At 41.0% G+C, this 25,439-nt stretch overlaps 2 protein-coding genes across 2 annotated transcripts in view; both read right to left on the bottom strand.

Annotated features, from left to right (window-relative positions):
* The window catches only part of smurf2 (SMAD specific E3 ubiquitin protein ligase 2), a 61,327-nt gene extending 42,141 nt beyond the window's left edge, over positions 1-19,186 (bottom strand). The window contains exon 1 of the mRNA XM_017306382.2: positions 18,469-19,186. Within this exon, the coding sequence (XP_017161871.1) occupies positions 18,469-18,520 (52 nt within the window). The 5' untranslated portion in view covers positions 18,521-19,186. The remainder of the gene's footprint in view (positions 1-18,468) is intronic.
* A 1,354-nt stretch (positions 19,187-20,540) lies between these two features.
* kpna2 (karyopherin alpha 2 (RAG cohort 1, importin alpha 1)) lies at positions 20,541-25,121 on the bottom strand. The gene is made up of 11 exons (XM_008415460.3): positions 24,999-25,121; positions 24,657-24,778; positions 24,432-24,572; positions 23,740-23,828; positions 23,368-23,636; positions 23,203-23,288; positions 22,169-22,432; positions 21,841-22,074; positions 21,085-21,267; positions 20,856-21,005; positions 20,541-20,775 (listed from the first exon to the last, which is right to left on the bottom strand). Exons 2-11 carry the CDS (start codon positions 24,711-24,713, stop codon positions 20,686-20,688), a joined length of 1,563 nt encoding a protein of 520 aa, XP_008413682.1. The 5' UTR covers positions 24,714-24,778; positions 24,999-25,121; the 3' UTR covers positions 20,541-20,685.
* Positions 25,122-25,439: the final 318 nt, after the last annotated feature.

Below are 25,439 nucleotides of genomic sequence, written 5' to 3'. Positions count from 1 at the left end.
TGCAGACACCTTGCTCTTCTCTCCGACTCCACTGATTTCATTCATTGTTGACACAGATAAGGGAATGAGCTAAAGCCTTGCGTTTGTCTGAGATGATTGGTGGTGTGGAAATCAGTGGAAGGTTGTAGATTTAGTCACAAATCACTGACGAGATAAAGATTACTAAAAATTCTAGATAATTCAGGTGCTGATTGTAGTTGAATTTTAGCAAAAATTAGCTTGACAAATCCCAACTCCTATGCAGAAATCGACCCCCAATGGCAAGACCATAAGACACTTAAAAAAAAAAAGACAATTAAACATGGAAGACCCAAAGAGCAGCCACCTCAGTCTAAATCAAACTAAAGTGGAGGGAAGAAATGCAGACCCTCCTGTGAGTGCATTAGCAGCCCTAAGCTAGCCACACAGCAGGAAGGCAACACTACAATTATACCTAAATAAACTCCTTATGAAAACATACAAGGGGCAGAGTAACAGAGCTAAAAACCAGTAAAACATGCAAGAGTGTTGACTTCAGCAGAAAGGAAGCCCCTAAAGAGCCGTTAAAACAATTATGAATATTTAGCATTGGAGTAATTACAAAAAACTACTTTCAGAAGTAAGATTTTTTTTTACACAATTAGCTTAAAGGTAACAGCTAGATGATACCTGCAGTGCCCAGGTTTTAGTTGAAAAATTATTCCCGTTAATCTAACAAGCTAAATGGCACCGACTTACAATTACAGTCATTAGTACACTAGATTACTATCACAGAGGGGAATATAATTGTTACAGTACAATATTAATTAAACAAACTTTAATCAAAGAGTAATGCGATAGCTTGACTTACAAAATCACTGCATAATCATGTGTGCACCGATTGTAGTTTTCGAACTAATCACAGGTCTTTAAAAAGCCCAACTTGCTGAATGCGATAAAGGCCGATATTTATATATTTTTTTTTTTGAGTCTGAAAAGTCTCTAAATATAGCAACAAATTCTTAACAGTGGCTAACAAGACCTTCAACACGGATGTCAAACTTTATTCAACTGAAAGCTTAAAGAACATGCAAGTAAATTAGCACTTTAGAATTTATCCAGAAAAATTTATTTATGGGGGAAGTGCGCTACGTAAATGTTTTCAAAGTTGGCTAACGCACCAAATGAAAAACTAGCTCCACTATTAGCGCATTAGCAGACGTGTGCGCACCACTGCTAGTTGTGATCATAACATTGACTGATGATTAAGCAATATTTCCTCGCTATTCTTGTGTGCCCTCATTGCAGTGACAACATTTTTCTGCAGGACTTTTATCTTAGTCCCCAAAATTGATACTAAGGTGTTATGTTATACTGTTGGCAAGTACTGTATGAATGCACAGCACCTGAAATAATATATACTGCCAAGTATTGTATCTGAACAGTCCTTGGCAATGACAAATGTGATTCGATATGCTGTGCAGCTCTATAGCATAAGCTCTCCATCCAGAAATTGCAGCCCCTGGATTACAAAACAAGACAAATATGACTACAGTACAAAACAATAAGGTCACTTTATGCCTTTACACTCAAGACGGGTAACTTTCTTCCCTGCTACCACCTAAAAAAAAAAAAGGCAGACGCCAATTCAAAATGCCCTGTGCACCCCAGACCCCTCCACTCCTCCCTCTAAAATCCTCTGTTGTCATAGTGACGGCAAGTATTGAGGCAAAGCTGAGAGAAGGGTATCTCTGTGCTGCCCGCGTTTCTCATTCCGCTCGCAGCGTGGACGGATGGGGATGAGGGCACATGGGGAGGGAGTCATGGCGGGGCGCAGACAACAGGAAGACCACTGAGTGGCAAAGATATTTGAAGTCACAATGAAACCAAAAGTGAAAAATATTTTTATTTATTTTTTATTTTTTTGCTTAAAGACATTCACCATAATGGCAAGAATGAAAAAAAGTTAGCAAAAACAAAACAATGCTTTGGGTACCAATCGCATATTGTCAAACGTGAAAATGGTCAGCGGCAAAGCAGAAATACAACCATAAGTAGCTAAAAAAAGGGGGGATTTGCTACTCTCTCCCTTACTAAATCACATCATGGCTTTTCACACCGGAGTCCAAACAGAACAGTTTCCCAGAGGACAGCTGGGAAAGCAGAACCAAGCGAACCCAACGGCCGACGATCGGCCCCGGGTTGACGCAGTTCCTTCCCTCGACGCCTTTAATCAAAAGCTATTTCTGATTGGCGACAGCAGCAACAGTGCGACCGGAGTTAACGTCCCCACCTGTGGGGAGAGGATGGGCAGAGAGTTTCTCCCAGGCCGACGCACAAAGAGTCTCACTGTGCACGAATCAATGAAGGCTGCCAGGCGCAGGCCAAACACCTGGGGAGAGAACCGTCACGTGACATCTAAGGGAGACAGGCAGAGAGAGAGAGAGAAGGGGGAGCGTCGCCATGGCAGCAATCAGCGATCGAGTCAAGATGAAAGTAAGAAAGTTTTTTCATTTCCTGTGATCCGAACAAATACTGCTACTTTTGCAGTCATTTTGACACCCGCTACGACAAAAAAAAAAAAAAGAAGAAATCATGGGAAAGGAACTGTGCACTGTGGGGAAGTAAGGACTCCTTTTATTCAGCTGTGCTGTGGTTAACCATTACGCCGGAGCCTTCGAGGAGGAGGAGGAGGAAGTGGGGTTGTGGGAACTAACACGACTGGCTGCTAATAACCCTCCATTCCCGTCCATGTCTGAGTCTAAACTACATGGAAGCGCGGCTCAACAAGAGGAAGGAGCCGCTTCAGAGAACCAGCCACTCGTCTGCTCGCGTGAAACTGTAACTCTGTGTGAACCTAAACAAATCTATTCAGGCCTCTAGCTCAGGTTGACCGTGTGCTGAACCTCCCTTTCCTGTCCACCTGGTTCCTCCAGTCGTACGCACTGACCCAGCACCACCAGACAGTCTGAGGCATCTTTCGGGAACATACTCCCCCCCCCCGCTCCCCAACCTTTCGTCTGCCTGTTTGTCTGAACGACTCGACTCCCATCTCACGCGCAACATTGTTACTCCACAAACAAAAGGGGCTTCCTTTTCCCCTCTCCACTCCTTCCCCGACGTTTTCTTGGACGCGACGCCTGAAAGGAGAGTGAAGGTGAGAGCGCGGACTTCCAAGTTGCTGCCGACAAGCGTACCAGTCGAGCTGCTCTTCATCTCGTGTCATCTGGTGTCTGAAGCGTCTCCTGATCCGTTTCCAGTGTTTAGTCTTGCACATGGTCTCTGTAGATCATTATCATCGGGGCCGCAGCAGATGGGGGCTAATATTAGGAGAGCTCTGGAGCTTCCACGCATGACGAGCTCGCAGACATGAAGCTATTCATCCCAATAAACACCGGGAACACGGTGACGCTTACTGGCCAGGCCTAGCTCTTCCACTACTTTCTGGGGTGATCCGATTGCAGTTTACTGGCCAATCACTGATCTTTAAAAAGCCTGACCTGAAGATTGGGATTGATTTTTTTGTTTGAAAAGTCACTAAATATAGCAATAAAGTTGCTAAGTTGGGCAACAGGGATAACTGTTGCTAAAGAGGACAGTGGCTCATTTTCTGACTTGAGGTAGATAAAATTGGTGGATAAGATGTAAATATCGCTCGATCACCCGTCTTTCAAAATTGGGAAAATTTGGCCGATCAACTTATTGGTACACCCGATTACTTTAATGTTACCAGAGGCGTACCAATAATCGGCCCAGATTTGTTTAAATAATTTTTTATTTGTTCAGCTGATATACCCCTAATGTATAAGGTCAAAGATACAGAAACTATCAAATACAGACAGAGCTAATTAGTATATTTTCCAGGCAATAAAACTTTTTTCCCCCTTAGAAATTAGTTTGGACGTGTCACAGAAACGGGAACGGCTTGACTGTCAAAATATGCTGTGTAAATCATTAACGACCATTTTCCTTCAGAAGTAGGTGGCCTTTTTAAAAAATATTCTTACAGGGACAAACTTCATGATTGAAAAATGCAACTAGGCAGAAGAGGGGAGTTTCAGAAACCAAACCCAGGTCTGCAAAAGTTGCGCACCGACTTACAACCACAGGAATACATCCCCTTGGCCTGCTCCTTAAACCTTAACAAATCCACTTATGTAATATTCAAATCTGACGAGACTTCTTTCGGTCACATAACACAAATATTATTAAGTCATTGGAAGCGAAGTGATCATGGAATCCTGAAGTGCCAGGAATATCCTTTAATACTTTCTACGGAGCCGTAATTTCCAAGACTTAGACAAATAGAAAAGGAACAGCAGTAACAGAATACACCAGTACATCATCTTTATTGAGGGGGAAAAAAATAGAAGAAAAAAGGGTTACCAAGGAAAAAAAAATACTGTACTTTCCAAGTTAAAAATAACAGTCTCATTCAGATATGGATCCATTACCATTGCATGCGCCTGGTGTGAGGAAACGAAAGAGCAATCTCGTCAAGAATCGAGAATTTGAGAAGGAACGAGTGGGTGATAAACACACCTGGGTTAATTTGATGTTCGGCGATTAACAAAAAAATATACAGAAAATGTCAAATTTATAGAGAAATTTAAAATAAATAAATAAAATCTGACATTTTAGCAATAAAAAAGGTTTGCAAATTCTTTAATTCAAATTCAGCAGCACATTATAAGCTTATAGCCTAATGAATGATGAGCTTCATTTTGCATGAATACATGTATCCGACTTTTAATCTTTTGTTAGAAAAAAAAAATCAAAGTATATGCTCTTTGTTAATGAGCTATGGAACAAAAAAGATGAAAAAATAAGAGTTATGTTGCAAATGCAAGGAGTTGGACACGTTGAGGCGTATGAGTGGGGAGAAAATATTAATATTTTTAGTAGTTGATCTGCTGATCATAGATTACAGGCAATCAAGGGAAAATTGTCTCACTCTTAACTTTTGGTTAAATAATTGGTGCATTTCTAATAATTACATCAGTTTTCTTGATGCATATCACTGAGTTTTCTAACAATCAGACAATTAAAGACACACAAAATATACTTTTTATGTCCGTCACAACAAGATGGATACATCTATAACATTACAGTGATTATTATATAAAAACAGCCAGGAAACTAACTTTAAAAATGATTTAAGCCCAAAGAAATGTAGTCACAGTAACCCAAGAACCTGAAGAAAACAGTGACGTTAAACTGAGCCTGCCCTGCAACCAAACCTGACCATGAACAAAGACAAGGTACAAAGAACCACAATAGCAACGCAACTCCAATAAGATACAGTTAACTCGAAATTCTTTTAACAAACCTGTTCAGCAACATAAGAGAAGCTCAACACACATATCCACACATGTGAGGGGGGAAAGAGGCTGGCTACATTCTTAGTGTGAGAACATTTCATCCATCTAACGTCACCTTTTCCTTCCAAGATACAGTCCACTGTAATTGCATAACTCCTCTCCCCGTTTTCAGCTGCGAAAAGTGGGAAACTATGCCACAATGGCAATCTGCAGTGGCATTCCTGTTACCCCTGCAGACTACATCACTCTCTCTTTCCACTGTGTACGACTCAACGTGTCCAACAGAAAGTCATCCAGGCGAGTAAAGTGTTCCACAGTGCCATCACGGCTGGGGCTGAAGTGAAAACAACGAGTGGAGCGGAGCACCGCTGGCTGGGACAAGGGCTGTTGTGGGCGGCTGCGTGCCTTTCCTCGCTTCTTGGCCTCCTCGTCCCCTCTGATGTAATTGAGGAAGATAGAGGATCAAGCTGCGGGAGCAGTAGCACCATCCTGTTTAGTAGAGGTGGATGGCCACACTTGCCTCTTCGTTGCCAGAAAATTGCTACTTTGCTTCCCTGCCCGCCAACTTTCCTTGGAAGTTTCGGCCATAGAGCTATTGTTACATCACAGCCACGTTTCCCCGTTTTCTGCTGTCTGACGTGCCAATAAAGGAACTTAGACAACCGTCTAATACTCCCAACAACTTGCATTAATCAGACACGAAACGCTACAGTGCAATTTGCTAAAGCGCTTCGTCATCGTACTTTGAGATGTGAAGCGTTCTCTTAAATTGTCATAATTAACTCACGGGGGTGGTTCCTTGATCAAAAGGCACAGCTGAATGACGCTGCATGTAGTTGCAGGCAATAATCAGCCTTCACAATGCGCTCAGTCATCCATATAGCAACCATTAGCAAGTGGCATGACCGGCCCAAATGAAATACCCTGGAAGTATTCTTGGTGCCTGAACATTTTGTCATGCTGCCACCACAACTTTCAATGTGTTTTATTGGGATCTGACGTAGTAAACAAAAGCAACAAAAGTAAAGGGGAGGGAACTTGATTGGTTCCCAAGATTTCTGACAAATCTTGAAAAACATAAAGATCCTTCCAGCCATTGTCTTCTGCTTAATCCAGTATTGGGTTGCGGAGGAAGAAGTCCAAGTAGAAAGACTCACGACTTCCTCAGACTTCCCTTTTCCCATTCTCCAGGGGAATCCCAAAGCGTTCCCAGGCCAGCCAAGAAACATACTCCCCCCTGCACGTCATCCTGCGGAGAACTCATTTTGGTCGCTTGTATCCACAATTTTGATCTTTTGGACACTAGCCAAAGATGATGGCCGTAGATGAGGATGGGAACGTAGATCGATCTGTAAATCCGAGAGCTTCGCCTTTTGGTTTAGCTCTCTCTTCACCACGACAGACCGGTACAGCCTCCGAATCTCTGCAACCCCACACCACACCATTTCTTATCAATCATGAACAAGACCCCAAGGTACTTAAACTCCTCCATTTGCCCCAGTCTCAAGACCTCATTCCCCACCCAAAGAGGCCACTCTACCCTACCTTGGTGTAAGTAGAGGTGTTGAGGGAAACCCTAAGAAAGTCGGTTGAAGGCAGCGAAAGACTTGAGACTAGGGCAGAGTAGGACAAATACCCTACTTATATAATGCATTGCTTTAAATCAAAGGACATTCAACTTCCCCCACTTAGTATAATTGAGCATCTGTGTCAATACTTAAAAATTAATTAGATGTTCTCCAATTTGATTGAGCTAGAATTTTTTTTGGAGGAATCGGTAAAAATCCCAGTTTCTAGATGTGCAAATACCTGAAGGGTTTACAGGTACGCTTGAAGAAAAATGTGCTTCTTGAACCAATACAGTTTAGTTTATTTGAAAAGGTTGTTTAAAACAATGTATACTTTCCCATTCATTTCAAATCTTGGATCTAATTTGCATTGGTCTATTACAATGATGGGCACTGCAAACTAAAAAGTTTAGTTCTGCTACACCAACATGGGATTTAGCAGAAGGTAGTGCTAAAGCGCCAACTTCAATTCAAATTACATGTCCCCTTTAAAGACATTATTTGAGCAGAATGTAATTTTGATATATTTTACTTTGCATGTTCTATAATGTCCTTAGATATTGTATTTGTATCTTGTTCACTATTTTCCATGTTTTATTTTGTTCCTTTTTGTTTTTTGTTTGAAATAAAGTTATTGGGAAAAAGAGAAGAAATGGGATTGCCGTATAAGTAGTCTTCATCCACTTCAAAATGAGAGTATCAATACAAACATCTAACTACTTGAAGAATTCATAACATAACGCAGCAATGAGCAAAACTTCAGCACAGATGTCGAACTGTTCAACAGAAAGCTTACAAAACAGCCAAGTATATTAGTTTGTTTGATTTCTTAAGGGTAGCTAAGTGCGATAAAAGTTGTCAAAGTTAGCGAAAGAGCTAAAACAAAAATTGGCTCTATTAGCGCATTAGCAGATTAATAGCAGGCGTATGCCCACCACTGGTCTGTTACATAGAAACCCAAATTTAAGGTGTTTGGCTGACATTAAACACTTCAAAGAGGCACTTAGTAGCCAGCACATTGACATCTGTCCAAAGTTAAAATTCTTGCCGTCAATTACAAATCTTTGACTTTTGGATGGATGATAAATTTATTTCAGTCAAAAATAAAATGGAAAATTCCAACATCTGGTTTATTAAAAATGAAAGAAAGAGGAAAACGACCATCATTCCCACATCTATTGTAGCTCTGTCAGACACACCGGAACCAGCGTTTCCCAATAAGACTGATAACAGTGTCTGCAGAAGAAGCTGCCCGAGAGGTGAATCATCAGGCACTCCTGTTTCAGCTTTGATCTGCAGGTTAGCTTCATTACCGTCTTCCTGTGGAGCAAACCGCAACTTTTATCAACCAGACGGTTACACATAATGAAACTCGCTCTCATAGAGAAACCGATATTCAAGTGGATGAGTAACAACCGCCATGTGCGGCGGTGGTGGTGGTGGTGGGGGGAGGTTACAGTGCGTTTAATCTGTTTTTCTTTTCTTTTCTTTTTTTTACAATCCTGTTGTGGATTTGCTCCATTTGAGCAGAGCTTCCATTTGAAATGCGATCTTGTGCGAATCCAAACATACAGCTGTTGGCGTCTTGTTGTGTTTGCATCAACGACCCCTCAGTCCGTAACACGGCAGACTGGAGGACCTTCCATATGTTATACAGAGTTAACCCTGGAAGGATATAGTAAGATGCAGAGCCTGAGCAAATCCCTGTTTGCTGATCCATACTCGCACAATGTTGTTCTTTTCCTTAAACAATCTAAAAAGTGCGGCATGCTCTTGTAACCAGCCACATAAATCGATACTTTGGAAAAGCTGCAGGTTTTTTGAAAGGAGTTCAAAAGACAGACAATTTTCCCCCATTGCTCCTTGCAAAATGGCTTCATGTCTATCAGGTTTTAGGAAGAAGCCATCGGTTCGGTGTAATAAATAGATGTAGTTTGATCAAACCGTTCCGTTGTATAGACGGATGCATGTTTGTAGTTTGTTTGTTCTTATGAAAGGTAAGTCAGCGCTCAGTCTGATGCACTGCAGATTTAGTTCCATCCTCCCGGCATGGTGCTGCCACCACCGTGTTTCACGTAAAGGCATCTGGCTGGATTTTATTTGGCGGCGTCAGAGTAGAATGAGAAAAATTCAGACATGTCACATTTTTAGAAATGTTTTTAGAAATTTCCTTTTCCACTTCAGAGTTCTGCACCAATAAGTGATAGTTTGTTGTGGTAATGTCACAAAAAAGGAAAATATGTCAAAAAAGTATTAGTATTTTGCAAAGAAAAAGAAAATGAGTGAGTGGAAATAACCATCTGTGGCCTTTGGTCAGATTTTTTTTTTTGTTCAAGAATTAAACTTTTTGTTTTTAACCAGATTAATAATTATTACAGACATCATTTTATGTTGTTAACCACAACACAAAGCCTTTTCACAAACAAGCCTGTATAAAAGGCTCGAACCACGTCTATCCAGAAACCGTTTCTGGAAACCCCACTTTGTTGCACACGAATCAGCTTTTACTGAACGCGTTAAACTCAGCTAAATGTACCAAGCGCTTCTGAACGCAAGAAACAGAAATCCTGTTCTTATAATTGGCAGTAAATTAGTTCAAGTGAGCCTAAAAGACTTTGGAAACTAAAAGGTTTAATACAGCAAAACACGAAAAAAAAAAAACATTTCAACGTTGTGGATATACAAAAAAATGTCCTACAAATAAAAACTGGACAACTATTAGCTTGATTTTAGGGTTTTTTTTCTTACCCCATGAATACTCAACAATTTTGACTGATGTAACAAAAAGTTTGGACACCCCTACTCTATCACAATCAGGACTAAACAGAGTGCAACTTCAAATAGGCAGTCATGATAAATGTTTTAATTTTGTCCCAGAAATTATTGCGATAAATGATAATGTTGTTTTGAGACGTAGTAAAATGGTTATGGTATGACAATGCCAGAGATTAATTCTCTTTAAATTCTAATGAACATTTAACACTAGATATATCCTGAATGAATAAAGAAAACAACAGAAACAATAAATAAAATGAAATAAGAAGTCTCTGTAAACAAAATTAATTTAAAAATAGGGGGCTAGTTGAGACCAACGCACCAGATTGAAGACTTTAGTCACTGAGTTTTTGGTAGAAAAAGAGAAAAGAGAAAAACAATAAATCATGCTGTCATTTGTTATGCGATTAATGGATTTATTGCTAATTGCGACAGGCCCAACTTCAAAGGGATTTCTAGTTTAAGAAATGGGACCAAAACGGGGGGCAAAGCCACAGCAGGATTACGCAGACAGTGAGGCAGGGAAGATAGAAGTAAAGCCAGGAGCCGAATATCCATTAAGCCATCAGTGGAAGTTCCCTTCCCTCACATTCACCACTAATCCAATTCTGACCCGTTAAAAACCACAGCCAGGTTGACAGAACCGGCCTCTGAAGACGGTCTCACTCAAACCCAACAGAAGGACGATGGACCTTTACATAAAACACACTCTGTCCCTCTGACTGGAGGCGAAGCAACTTTATTCAGAATTGATTTTCAAAGAGGTTACACAGAACTTTGTCTTTTCATTGCAATGAGAGACGGATGATGTCTTCTACTTGTAGATTTGGTCCGGTTCAGACGCACAATCAAAGGTTTCTGTCAGGTGTTGAATATGAAGGTTTGTCGCAAGTTAAGGGTTGCTTCTTTGTGGTTAATTATAGTTATTTTGAAATACTTCACATAGGCTCTGGAAATAGAAGCAAGCTTTTTAGAGATTGCACAGCAATGGCAGTCCAAACACAGCTTTAATTTATCAGTGCAGACTGAAGGTATTTAAGTTAAGTGATTAGTGATTAAATAACAATTAAATGCATTTCTTCATAGATTATTGCATTTTTAAAAAGGAAAGCACCGATTTGAAAATTTGGGCCGATATCGCCGTTCAATATCAATGCTGCCGTTGTGGTCGATAACCGATATTTACTGATACCATATACAGCCATTCCTCTCCCTTCCAAAAAAAAAAAAAAAGCAACAAGGAGGAAACAAACACACTGGTTGCTAATATTGGCCCAGTTTAACTAATTAAACTGATGTTTTCAAAAATTATCCGATACCGACGTTGATGCCGATACGTCACAAGAACCAGATTCCTGCAGGAATGGTGCCCAGAACGAGCCCCTCCTTCTGTTGAACTCCAACCCATCAAAATGAAAGCAGAAAACAGGTAATGCAGTCTTCCAGTTCTCAACAGCACCTAAGGGAAACGTACTCCAACACACATGCATACAACTATCAGGGTACGACAGACAATTATTGTATTTTCTAGTTTTTTGGTACCCCACCCTTTTCTGATGCTCCCCTGGGCAACCGCCCAAATTGAAAACCGCCATCCCGTGCATCCCTAATTTTTACAGCTTGTTGAATTATTAGATGACCAGAAACCAATCTGTCCTGGAACTATAAGTCGATATACATCACTTTGCAAAAGTTCTCACACTTTTTATGTCTGGGTGCAACCACAAATATTTTACTGGGATTCCATTAAAGACACCATGACAAAGTTAGTGCGTAATCGAAAAGGATAAAACAAAATAATTAGATCTGTATTGCTACGTGTACGCTCTCCTTCCAATCAGATGGTTCTGAAATTGCTACAACAAAGCAGACGTAATGACGCGTTGATGATCTGGTTGGCTGGCCTCCCTAAACCACACAAGCCATCCACTCAGCTAGCTCATCGGCTACTGTTTACACAGAGGGACAGGCTAAAGCTGTAAGCCACCCAGCGTTATGACGTTTCTGGCATGTCGCTGAGTAACACAAGCACTACACCTCTCCTTTATGATTAAAAGTGAGCTTCAAACGGTGGAACGTTCTGCCAGAGGTGAAGTCTGGACAAATGTTCGGGCCAGGGAGCAATCCCTCTGAAGGAGGACCGAGAGCGGAAAGCTTAGTCATCGCCGTGGCGCAGCTGAACCAACACCAAACCCAAACTCCGGCAAGTCAATTAATTGCCGAAACTATTTAAATTGTCAGGAGGCTCTCAGCGGGAGAGAAACCAAATGTTTACCAATTATGCGCCATAACAGCTTCAGCTTCCCACCGTCATTTTTTTCTTCAACGCTCCCCCCTCGTCGCTCGAGATCATTTTGTTTACTTTTGCACGTTTCTTCTCAAAGCAAAAGAGAAAAGAAAATGGAGAAATGTTGCCCTTAAAATGCATCTCCACACTGAGGCCCCTCTCACCACATGTAGCTAATCATGGCGTATTTACGACGTATCCTGTCTGAACACCCAGATGAACTCAAATCACTTCCATACAGCCACTGTTAAAAAAAACAAAAAAAAACCACCCAGCTCTGACTGAGACCACATGAATGCACCCAGAGCTAGCGCAGACCACATTAAAACTTCCTTGATCGTCAGGTCCTGTGCGTCTACAGAAAGCCCCAGCCCAGCTGCAGGGAAATCTTCTTCAATTAACCAACAAAGATCCAAAGACAACCCCCCTCATCTGTGGACTACAGTCAGACTAAGAAGCATACAAAAAAGGAGAGACCTCGAGCCTTTTCAGGCCACACCACACAGTGGGGCCAGTGTGAAACCCCAAGAGCCTTTGTTGCATCTTTAAAACAAGTCTGTTCTCTTCTCAGGCGGCATCTGTGCCCATTCAACTGTCAGTCATCCAACAGACAGGACCCCCTTTTTTTTAAAACAAGGTTTTACTCCAAAAATAACGGCACTGGCAACCTCCAGTTTCACAGAAACAGCTGCAGCATCATCGACTGCTAATCGTCAGCAATTAAACGTTTCTGAATCAGAGTTCAGTGAATGTCCTATCAGACGTACTACCTATTGATTTTGATCACGTGTATTGCAATACATATTATTGATTTATTGCCCAACCCTGTTAGCAGCTAGCTAGCGGTAGCCTAAAAAAACTTTGTCACAGAAAATAATGAAGATGTTTGCCTGACAGAAAACTTTATTGAGAATGAATGAGTAAATAGCCCTGCCACAACAAAAATTTAAGACCATACTTAACTTTTAAAGTGAATTTAAGACATTTCTTAAGACCTTAATTTTAGATGCATAAATGTAAGACTTTTTAAGATTCAGGGATGCCCCCTCTTTAGGAGTGCGTAGGAGCTCAGTCAGTACGGGTGGGAGGTGAAATATTGAAATATGCTTCGGCCTGAGGGGGGGAAGACGCTTACACTCGGAAAGAACAGGAGGGAAGAGGAAGAAGTGGGAATGTGAGTAGAGACTTTTAGGGAATCCCACTGAGATAGCTCTCTCCGCATCGGGCCAAAGAATTCAGACGAGCAAACCATATGCTCGACAAGTCACACGTGAAACCCCCGGACGGAGCAACAATAGACGTTGAGAATGTGGAGCTGAACAGTAATAAAAAAAAAAAAAAAAAAAAAAAAAAAAAAAGTATTTACACTTCAGATTCTCTTTTTGTTTTTTCATTGCAAAATCCTAATCCCATCCGAAGGAATACGCTCTGTGTGGCTTTGCCTCCAGTGATGTCATCCCATTTGAAGCTGTACAGAAGGTGCCCCCACCCCACCTCCACGCCCCCTACTCAATTACTACACTCCAAGAGCCAGGGGAGAATTTATGAATGATCACACAAAGCAATGAGCCGTGCTTTCATGGTGTAATTTATGCCCCAGACGGCGGAGCATGTAATGCTATTAGCTCTGTTTACATGTGACATAACATAGAAGTGATCAGCTGTACGGCAGCAGAGGAGGAAGGAGGAGGAAGAGGGGGACGAGACACCCTCCAAAGTGTTGGTTTTAGAAGCTTTTTTTTGTTTGTTTTTCTTTTTCAAGTTTAGAAGCTGGCAAACATGTGGAACATCTGGTTCAAATGGACGAGGCAAACAGCTGTAGGAGCTGCTTCAGATGTAGCGACGCTTCGTTCGCTGAGGAGACGCTAATAAGCAGCTACGTGTCAGGATCCAAAAAATGAGGAAACCCAGAAGTCGTGTTGCAGAGGCGCATTCGACTGACGAGCCTCGCCTCTGCGTGGACAACCGCGGTGTGGAGGTTCTGTCACACCGACCCTGTACGGTTCAAAGGAACCTAACTGAGACCCAGGAGAAAACGCAAGAGTGAGTAAGCCCGTCCCAATAAGCGATAAATCAATACATCGCATGATAAGCAGAAACAAGTGAAACAGTTTACATCTGGACAACAGTTGTTAAAGAGATGCTCCAGTTTAATATTATTGAAAAGTCGGCATCCTGAGAGACGCTGCAAACATTTGACAGCCAATTTGAAGTAGTTTGCACTTCCTGCCACTTTTCCCTGTTTTCCTGGTCTAAGCTGACTGATTACTATTATCTTTTGAAACGTAATTTTGACCACAGAAACTTCATCCATCCATTTTGTTTTTCAGTTTCAGTGTTAAATCTTCAGAAATTCAATTGAGTTAAATTTTGAGACGGTATATTTGCATTAATATGTCATTCTTGTTAGTTGAAAATGATCTCAAAATGACAATATAATTTTTCGCAATCATTTCTGGGATCATTTAATACGCAGCAACATTTGTCATGGAGACAGGCCACAGAAGAACAATGCATGTGAGCGAATGCGCTGAGAATGATCCGGACGTGCAGCTGTTCCTGAAGCGAGGGTGTTTAAGATGCTGTGCTGGGTTACTCAGCATCAAAAGGAGAGCTGGTCTGCAGGGTCCTGCCATTTTTCACAGCACACACATTCCCAGCATTCCATCAGGAGAGAACTGCAGGTCAACCAGGGCAGCACTGAAATGAATTCATGACAAAATGCTCTGGTTCTGAATATTTTGCAAGTAAGAAAGATATGGAGGAAATGTGTCCAGAACACCAATCACTGAGAGGGTAAATATTACGGCCTGAGAATTAGGACTGCACTATAAATGTGAAAATATGAAGCTACGATAAGTAGGCCTGTCGGGATAACAAATTTTGCTAGATGATAAATTGTCCCAAAAGTTACGCCGATATACGATAATATTGCCCGATTTTCTTCATTTTCTGAGATCAGCCAATACTTCCATGTGAAGCCGATCTTATCGGCAAAGGTCTAAAAATCAACTGTTGTCCTCTTCTGCTCCGGTTTGATTGACAGACCGTCCCACCAGCTCATGTCAGCGGCTACTGTTGCAAAGTTAGCGACTTTCTTGCAGAATTTAGCGACATTTCAGACAAAAGAAATCAGTATCGGCCAAAATTGGAATCGGCAGGTCAGGCTTTTTACAGATCATAAATCGGCCAGAAAACTGCAATCGGTGCACCCTACTTATTGGCCACAACAGAAATACTAACATCACCTATCGATATCGGCCCAAATTTTCCATATTGGTGCATTCCTAATGGTCTTATGTGGTTATGAGAATTCAATATACCGTTCATAATTACAGTTTGTATAATATTCATGCCTAGAAAAAGCAATATTCCAATATCTTTACAAGAGAGTCCAATTTCAGATCAAAGTTTTTAGGATTCATAAAGTGCTTAAGAAGCCATTTAAAAAGTAAACTGCTTCTTTGAGAACATTAGAGAGGAATATTTTTGGTAGATAACAGGAAGGCTGAAAGACGTACAGCAAAGCTGACTCTCAACCTCTCTCTGTCATGGAACATGTTGGGAGTTTTTTCTCTCTAAAGTAAACCCTTGCAGTGTTTTGCAGTGCCCCCAAGTCATGCGTGAAAATTCCCAGTAACGAACACGGACCAACCACAAACACGGTCGAAAGCTCGCCGTCCTTGACCACGTTAACTAAAACTACCCAAAGTTTCTGCTTTTTGTCAGACAGAAACCGCAGAGGGCTTGAACATTCATTTTGCCCCCCTCCTCCTGGTGGAAGCAGACAGCCCCTTTAAAAGGCATTTAGGTCACGACCTGGCTGTTGATCAAGTAAAGGGCAGCTGTGTGACCCCCGTCCCAGTCAAAACACCAAACTGCTTTCATGTAAACCCTTTTTTTTTCTCTCCTCTTCTTCTTTTCCCTGTTTGTTTGAAAAAGGCACAAACCAAGTGGTTTAGAGAGAGCAGGAGAGAGAGAGAGCAGCACAGCATAATGCGGCTGCAGAGGAATCACATGTTACTGTTTCACAATGAATCACAACGCAGAGGTGAGAGCGGGTCACTGGTTTAGGCGGGACTGCTGATCTAATAATAATAACAATAATAGTATAGTTTAACACTGACCTGCTTCCTCTACAATAACAAACACGGTCACCAGCTCCACTTCCACGTATGTAGTTGCACTTGCGATTTATTCTACTTCAGTTTTATAAACCAAAAGGGAAAAAAAAAAAAAAAAGACTCAAATTTATGCAGCCACAGTAATCTGCAAAGCACGTTATTTTGGTTTCAAAAACTCTGTCATATTCTATGAATACGAAAACATTTGCAAAGCAGTAACGGTATAAATTTCAGGTCAAATGCCGTCATGGATGTCCACAATCATGGACAGAAGATTTGCAATTTCTTCCCCAACGTAAAATCAACGTGGAATGCACCGATATGAAAATCTGGGCTGCCATCAGCGGTAACCGATATTTAGTCGTATTGCTAATTTATACAGATCTCCCAATCCTTCTGACACTCTGATAAAACAAATATCACATGGCCGCCCTACATTCCCTCCCCAGAAACACATACATAAAGGGAAACGAGATGGAAACAAACATCGGTTACTGATACCAGCCCAGTTTTACTCATGGCATCCATCCTGATTTATTAAAAGTTAACCAATGCAGATAAAAAGGCTGGTATATCGCGACTCTCTAAAATCAAGTCTCATATAATTTTCAACACTCTGAAAATTATATGAGTCTGGAGTTATTTGGTGTAAAATATATGATGTGTCAAATTATAGAAGCACTGCTAAGATATAAGATCAGGCACCTGTCTGCCCTTGACTTATGCTGGTTGTTTGTCTTTTTGTTTCTGAAACAAATTTCATTGTGCTTCTGTATGATGACAATAAAAGATGATTCAGCATTTTTGACTGACAACTGCTCTGCAGGTTTGAGGAAACGTTTTACTGACTTACACTCATTGGCCTGTAGGGGGCAGAATACTATCAAACAAAGTGGCTTTTATTCAAGTAGATCTAAATCAAAACATATACACAAGGAAGCAGCTTTCAAATTGCTGCCTACTGTAGTGAATACTTTTATTTGTTACTGAATTAGGATTGGATTCCAATCAAAACAGACAAAATTACATCTCAATTGCAGGATTGTTTTTTTAAATGATGTAACGCATTTTTATTTCAAGTCACTGAGTATAGTATATATTTTTTTAAGTTACATATTTTAGAGATGTTTTTCTACTGCATCCTAGGTGCATAAAAGAGCCTCATCAAAGGTCATTTCTCCTAGACTATAACCAACAAAGCTAACATCAAACTCATTAACCCTGTTGTTTTGAATGCACAAATATGCAGGCACATTTTGTGCATTTTTAAATTCTCACTCTGGAACTTTTTTAAATCAGGATATGCAATTTTTAATTACTACACTGTATTTTCCTATGTTATAAATTTGCCCTTATTGTACTCAAATATGGTATTCTTCTTTTTATTTTTATAATTTTCATGTAAACCTACATGCTTCATAACTGACATATTTATTTTAAGCACTGAAAATGGTAGCTCTTTCATAATAATAATAATACTATTTTTTTATTTTTTTATTTTTAATTGACCAAATGTCTTTGATTCCAGATCACAACTTTTCAATATATATTCGGGTTTTTTTTTAAATTACAGCTTTTGAAACCCACATAGACATCAATATTGACATCAATTAAAATGTATTTTAATGCTCTTCAGCATCAAATCGTTTCCTTTGAGAAACAACTCTCTAGAAAATGTTCCTAAAACATCTACTGTTATGCAGGAAAGGGTTAATAATAACCTGCTTTAACCAGAAAAAACAAACAAAGGAGCCAGCTGCCTGTCTGAAGACAGTTAAGGGCCACTGCACACTGTTTAGAGCCAGTTATAAACTCTCGTGACCGGTGGAGCTGTTTGTTATCTAAACCGAGCCTTGTTCTGCCAGAAAGGCTTGGTTAGAGCTAACTGGCTAGGCTAGCCCAAGCTAGCCAACTTTAAATGGGAAGCCGTCTGTCAAGCAGAGCGGTGCCACAGTTGGAAGGCACACATGTGTTCAAGTATCTGGAAATGCAATACATCACGTGCTCTTTTTTCTTAATGTGCTCATCTTTTTTCCACTCCTCATTAAGCCCAAAGTAGTGATAAAATAGGCAGAACCAAACCATTGCATCGCATTGCACTGCACCGAGCAGCGCAACCCCGGGAACCCTGTTATGTCTGGTGGAGGTGGTTACTGGCGACAATCGCAGGGCTCAGACTATTTCCAAGAACAATAATATCAAAATGCAGCGCTCGCTCGTGCTCAGTCTCGCCTGTTCCCGCATTTAAGCCAGCAACGTGAAATAAATTCATAATTAAATTAACGTGGAGCTCTTGTAGAAAGAGTAACAACAACAAGAGGGGAGAGCCAACTCCATGGCCCATGGGAACTGTTCACCTCCAGCAAATACACCCAGCCTCCCCTAGCTAAGTGTGTGGGAATATATTTGGGGATTTAAAAAGCGTTGTTGGCTACCTGTTAATCTCAGTTTGACGGGGCCATTCCGCCGGACTCCTTGGTTAGACATCTCCTCTTGATCCGAGCCTTCACTGCGCCTACTAAAAACGTGTCGTTGGATGTAGAAAAAAATAATAATAAGGTTTAATGAACCTCTCCGCCAGTTTTAGACAATAATGGAGTCAAAGCATTGTAGCCCGGATGTGGACAGAACTGCCATAGCGACCGCTCATGAATGCCAAAAATTAAAAAGAAGAAAGGGAGAGAAAAGAGGGAAGAACGTAAATATAAAAAGCGCTGCAGCAGACTGCTTTAACTAAAAATAATTAAAAAAAAGAAAAGAAAAAATGAAAAATGTCTCCTCCGGTAATGGAAAGTGAGGAGGACGCGGTGCTGTAACGCGGTGTTTATCTTCACATCTTCGGAGAGAGCCTGTGTGACTGGCCCGGGCTCCTCTCAGCTCCTCCACGGCTGAAGTGCGGAGCCTCCGGGGTAGGTCCCGCTTCCAGAGCTGACCGGTGACGACAGCACTCTCTGGGGGAGAGACAGGCATTTCTTCAGCATGTGGCGCTGAACCGTGACTCACACACAGGGGTCACTGTGCGCTTTGTGCGGCGGCGGTGAGCGACACCTACTTACCTTCAAACAAATCTGTCATCTTAAAAATGCATTAACACCAAATCAATAATTTTCGGTTTTACCAATGAAAACGCGCAATTGTATTTTTTGAGACACATCGACAAAAAAGTCCATATGAACCACTTTTCATTCAGAAGTCACCTAATTTCTAAATAGAGTCCACTTTGGTGGAAGTTAACTGCATATTTCAGTGAAGCACGGAGATGGCAGCATCATGCTGTGCGGATGCGTTTCTTCACAGGGGTAGGGAAAACTTTCTAAATTAATATGAAGATTGGTTGATTTAATAATTGTTTAAGTCTTTTTTTTTCAAATCTTGTTAGTAATTTGATAAAGAGTTGAGACTGGCACAGAGATCCAACTTCCAGATGACGCACCCGAGAGCACCAGACTTTGTCACAGGAGCCAAAATTGACAGCACTCATCTGCCACACAAAATGAAAATTAAGAAAATAATCTTATTGTGAGTTTTGCTGCTGCATGTGCTGATGGACCAAGTTCGTACCAATCTTGAATTTTGGTCACAGAACACATGGAGTCGTTCCAAAGGCCACAAATGGCCCAGGAGCCATACGTTTGACACCAGATTAAAACATCTTGGCCCATTCAAAGTCCAGATCTAAACCCAACAGACTGTTATGTCTTAAATTAATATTCACAGATTTTCTCCATCCTTTCATCTAGCATGTTTCTTTTAACTGGAAGTAATGAGCATTTTTTGTTCTTGAAACACTAGAACATGCAAAAAAAAAAAAAAACTGCTTTGCATGGATTTGATTTGCCAACATTTACTCTGAATATTCTGTACATTACTACATATAAAAATCATTTACTTTTACAGTTTTCCTTTGAGATGCCCATCTATTTTCTATTAGAAAGTTCTGAATGTAGATGTTACACCTGAATCTGACACTGAAAGCTGGGAACTCAGATAATGCAGCAAATAATGCAACAAAATATGGAAGCCTTTCCACCACTAATTAGAATAAACTTTTATCTGGTTCATTTGTCAATTGAGAGATCACAAAAAAAAATCTTACCAAGTAATTTTGATCTAGTTTCTAGTGAAAGGCAAAAACTGACTTACAGGTAACTTTTCAGAAATATGAGTTTTAAGTCAATTGATGAAGTACTAGTTTCACTGAGATTTCAAAGACATTTTTCCTCATGTTATTAATGCGATAATCTGCCAATACTTTAATATTAACACCTTTCTGAAAAGTTACTTGTCTCATTTCAAGTGCGCCAATATATTGACACTGAAAACTAGACCAGAAATACACAGTAAAAAAAACCTTAACGTGCAACAAGGGATGGAACTTGATGGCATTTCAAATGTGTAAAAATGTTTCACACACTTCTCTAATTTGTTGCAAGATGAAGTCTTTGACTAAACCTGGTCAGTATTTAAAGTTTAATGCACTTTATAAAAGTAAAACAAAAAGAGCGAACACGATCCAACAGCTTTATTTACACATTTGTTCTCGTTATAAAAGGAGTATGTACAATACATACAAATATCAGCAAACGTCACATGAACACAGGACAGACCGTAGCAGTGGGAGGTTACAGTACAGAATGAAAGCAACAAGTCGTTTAGAAATTAAAAGTGCTCTGGTTTTCACTGATCTGGAATGCGTAACCGTCATCAGTAGCTTCAGGGATCACACACTGCACCTCCTCTTCCTTCAACGAAAGCAGACGAGAACACGTCACACACGGTTTAACACGTCAGGCTAGGCTAATGGTTGAACATCTCTACCCACCTCTTCAGAGAAGTACTTCTCAATCAGGTTGAGTGCGGCTTTGTAGATCATCTCGTTCTCGTGAGCCTGCAACGCCTCGATCTTGTCCAGGCCACCGCACTCCTCGATCATCAGACTCAGTTTGTCCGACTCTCCGATTTTATCTCCGGCCTGACATGGGGGAAATTTGAAATGTGAGAAGCTGCACATAAAGCCGTGGCGTTCGTGCGTCTTGGTCTCAACATCTCACCATGAAGATGTTGGTGATGGCGTCCAGGATGACGAGGACGATTTTGCTGTCCTTGGAGGAAAGTAGATTCAGAAGCGGCTCAAGAACGTTGGCTTGGACGAGGTAGACCACCTGCTGAACAGTGCCCCCGCTGGTGAAGTTGGTTACTGCCCACACTGCCTCTTTCTGGGTTTTGTAGTCGCCCTGCAGAGACAAGAGGAAACAAACACAAGGAAGGAAATTAAACATTTTTATCCTCGCCTCAAACAATTTTTTTAAGAAACTGGTTCTCAATGAACATTTCAAAAGCACCAAACTAAATAATTTGATATGAAAGATAAGAAATTTCCACTTTGTGCATTAAAGTTTTCAGATTTTATTCAATTTACAAACAACCGATTCCAACTGATTAATGAATCTAGTTCCATATTGCCGTCTTTGATCGAGAACCAGGGTTATAGTAGTTTTAGGTTTTCATAATTAAAAAAAAAAAAAAGCTTTATTTTGTTGCGACTGTCTACTTCAGATTGTTTTAATTAGTTTTTAGAGTGGTTTTGCTAGTTTAATATGGTTCATTTCAATAGACTTGTAAATAGATTCATAAACACAAAAATTAAAGATGCATCTAGAATTTCAGTAGGTTTTAAATAAACACACAATGTCCTGTAGTTCGTAGTTGGTTTTTCCCCCCCTAGTAATTACCGTTTTTATCCAAAATGTTTTCAACTTCAGTTTGTTAGTTTTAGTTGAACCACGATAACTGTGCCCAGAACGTACCCGCACGAGCATGTCGACCATGTAGGGAACGAGGCCTGCGTTGATGACTTCCTGGATCTGGGTGTCCTTCCCTGCCGTGATGTTGGACAGAGTCCAGACTGCCTCTTTCTGGATGTTGGCCTTTTTGTGGCGCAGCAGTTGGGGGAACATGGACAATGCGCTGGCGTCAAGTACAGCCTGAGTCTGCTCGTCTGTGCCGGTCACGATGTTACCTAGAGCACGGAGCGCTGGAGTCTGAGAGAAAAGACAAAAAGCGGATTATTCAAGAGCCGGGAGAAACGTGGTAGCTGTAGAGAACTGGGCAAGTTTTGTGAAGTTCGGCACGTACAACTACGGACAGCTCTTGGAAGCCGAGCAGCTTCACCAGGCGAGGAATCACGCCGGTTTCAACCACCATCTCAATGCGGTCGTTGGAGCCGTCCGTCAGGTAGGAAATGGCCCAGCACGCGTCGGCCAACACCTCCAGGTCGTCGTTTTGCAGCAGGCGGATGAGGGCGGGTAGAATCTGCTGGATGGCGTGCGTGGGAGGGGATGGGTTCTTGTTGCGGCAGAGGTTGGACAGGGTCCAGGTCACATTTCTAAGATAGCCGGGCTGTGAAGAGATCAAGAGGAGAAGGAATAAAAAATAAAAATAAAAAAAGCTTGGCATGGAGAAATGAAGATTTAACTAGATTAGGACACCACCTAGAGGCGGATGAGGTGAATTACAAATGAAAATCTTACAAAACTGGTGTCAAACATTTGTGCTGCTATTATTTTAAAGATTTAAAAAAAGTTTGCAGGAGTCATCACTATAGTGAAAGCAAAAGCAGCAGAAGCCTTTTTTGCTACACAAATGTAGCAGAGCAGATTATTTTTGTAAATGTGAACAGAAGGGGGATGAAAGAGGGCTGACCTATGAAGACTTTAAAAAATATATTCAACATGATGGCAGCGCAAGTGACATTTTTACTGCAAAAACATTTGGTTGACCTTTAAACCTTAATTAATATCTTCAATATAAAAGCTCAAACAGAATTTATTTTTTTTGCTGGACGACCACAATAAAGGTGACGACAATTTTGTCTGATTTGACGGAGGAGAGGGCTGGTTGACCTTTCATGACCTCTCGAAAGATTTAACATAATATTAACAAAAATGTTTACTGCACAAACGTTTGACACCAGTTTAGTAGAATTTGATAATGTGGAGGGGAGGGGCTGGTTGACCTTCAAACTTTCATTAATATATCCAAAGCAAAAGCTGGAGAAAAAAAATAAAGAAAAAATTGCTGCTTAAATTTGAAAATGTTGGGATGGGTGATGTCACTCGGGTGAATTTCAAACCATAATTTGAACCAATTTCAAAGAAAATGCTACTCACAGTGAGGTCAGGGACTGCCAGCACAGTGAGCAGAGGGGCCACCGCGCCGTGCTTCAGCACCTTGTCTCTAAGATCCGACCCGTCGCCTGAAGAGAGAAGTAAATGTGAATAATTATGCACAAAAAAACAACAACTAAAAAACACGCATATATTTTTGCTAATTACCAGCAATATTTCCAAGAGCCCAGACTGCCTGCTCGCTGATGTGCTGCTGGGGCGAGGTGACCAGGCTGATGAAAGCAGGGATGGCCCCGCCGTCCACCACGGCCGCCGTCTGATCAGACGTCCCCGAGGCGATGTTGGTCAGCGCCCAGGACGCCTCGAACTGGATCGGAGGGCAGTCGGTGAGGGCAAGGAAGGAGACGAACTTGGGGATGAGGCCGGAGGCAATCATCTGGTCGATGGGAGGGTGTTTGTCACGGGACAGCAGCTTCCTGCACCAGAACCATTGGGGTTAAGAATATATATCTATATATATAAAATGGGGAAAAAAAAAAGCTCTGGCTTGCAGCTTTATTTTCATAAATGATGAATTACCGTGCAGCCTGGGTTGCCTGCAGCTGGGACTCACGACTGTCACTGTTCACTCCTGCAACAATCTCCTCGACGGTCCACTGTCTGAATGCCTGCACAGGTAAGAAAAAAAACAGGATTAACAGAAAGGAAGTATTCTGCCACACACAACATTTTATAAGCAGATATAAGAACAAATACCAAATAATCCTACTTGGAGTTGCACGTCGTTAGCCTCATGGCATAGTTGCCCAGGTCATACTTGGGTTAAATCGAGATATCTGAATAATACTGATCTCCCTAAATTGCTACATCACCCTGCCTGAATATTTGTTAAAGTCCAAAAAAACAAAAGTGCAAGTTATTTCCCCCACATTTCAGTCAATGATTATCAAAGCCCATTAAAATTTGACTTTTTTTTTTTTTTAACCATTATATCAAAATCAGAGTGACCTTTTATATTGTACTGTAATTGTTAATTTCACATTGTAGTTTATAATATACCTGACCTCTTCTCCTTGGGACCACATTAGTGTGAAGAATTAACCCCTTAATTTACTCATTGTAGTCTGGCAGTAATGTAGGACAAAAATAGGACCCAAAAACATCAACTTTATATGAAAACTATGTCGCTTAGGGCTTTGGCAAGCTATGCGCCAAGGCATTTTTAACGCTATTAACAATAATTTGAATTAAGAGGACGCTAAAAGGTTCACCTGGCAGTTCTGGTTTCTTTCTTGGAGGGGAGACGTCGCCTCATCCGGGGCAGTGGCCACATTTCTCCTCTTGAACATCTGGTCATCCTTCTTGGCCTTACGAAGCTCGACGTTCACCTCCACCCTCCTGCGTCGGAGCTCCTGCGTTAAATTCAGATAAAGCGTATAATTATGGATTCAGCATTTTTGGTAAGCTCTAGCTTTGGCCGGTCGTATAAAACTCACGTTAGCATCTCTGCCTTTGTTCTTGAATTTGTTCAGGCGTGCGACGTTCTCGGACATTTTTTATTTATTTTTTTTGCTGTGATCAGGGAGTGCAGAGAACAGGTCTTGTAGTGGTGTAATTCCTGTGCAAACAAACGGTTTTATGTCGCTTGTTATTTCGCTTGAATTGCCTCGTGATAATAAGGCACGAGAAAATGTCAAGATAAGAACACACCACGTTCAAATTTTAAATTCAACTACATTTGTTAATTAAGCCAGAAAATGGTAAATACCACGTGAAAAAACCCCACAAAGCATATAAAATATTTAATAAAAATCAGAGGTAGCAGTCGGGACACTTACCTAATGCTGGAACAGGAGCTGTGTAGTCAGAAAATGCCGCACAGACCTTTAAATTCCAGAAAAAAGACCTCTGATTGGGCCATTCAAGTCAAAGCATTCATTCGCCGGCGTTCATTGGTCGTTTTGAAAACAAATTACATGCGTCACCGGAAACACCGTCACTTCACGAGAACATCGCGAGATATGGACTCCAGTTCGCCCTGACCCAGGATCAGTTCAGGCTGAATACTGACCTACGGTCACAATGAGAACAAACTGTTCCAGGATCGAGAGAGTTCGACGGTGATTTTTAAAATTCTCTACCAGGAAGTTATTCAACAGAAACCTCAGTTCGGCTCATTTATTTTTGTTCTAAAGCCTACAATAAGCCCCCTCTTTATACAAAACCGTAAAGTTAATATAAAGCTTTATAACAGCTGTAAAGCTATTGATTACATTTTC

Source organism: Poecilia reticulata, chromosome 8 (genome assembly GCF_904066995.2).
Source record: "Poecilia reticulata chromosome 8, P_reticulata-male-v2, whole genome shotgun sequence".
Lineage (NCBI taxonomy): Eukaryota > Metazoa > Chordata > Actinopteri > Cyprinodontiformes > Poeciliidae > Poecilia > Poecilia reticulata.
The sequence above is the reverse complement of the archived record's forward strand: the minus strand, read 5'-3'. Positions and strand labels throughout refer to the sequence as shown.

Excerpts from the sequence above, each read along its gene's own strand:
- kpna2 (XM_008415460.3), bottom strand. The coding sequence starts at position 24,713 with ATGTCCGAGAACGTCGCACGCCTGAACAAATTCAAGAACAAAGGCAGA. Across the intron at positions 22,075-22,168 it reads TCCAAGAGCTGTCCGTAGTT|ACTCCAGCGCTCCGTGCTCT; the intron begins GTACGTGCCGAA and ends CTTTTCTCTCAG. Across the intron at positions 21,268-21,840 it reads TGGTCGACATGCTCGTGCGG|GGCGACTACAAAACCCAGAA; the intron begins GTACGTTCTGGG and ends TTGTCTCTGCAG.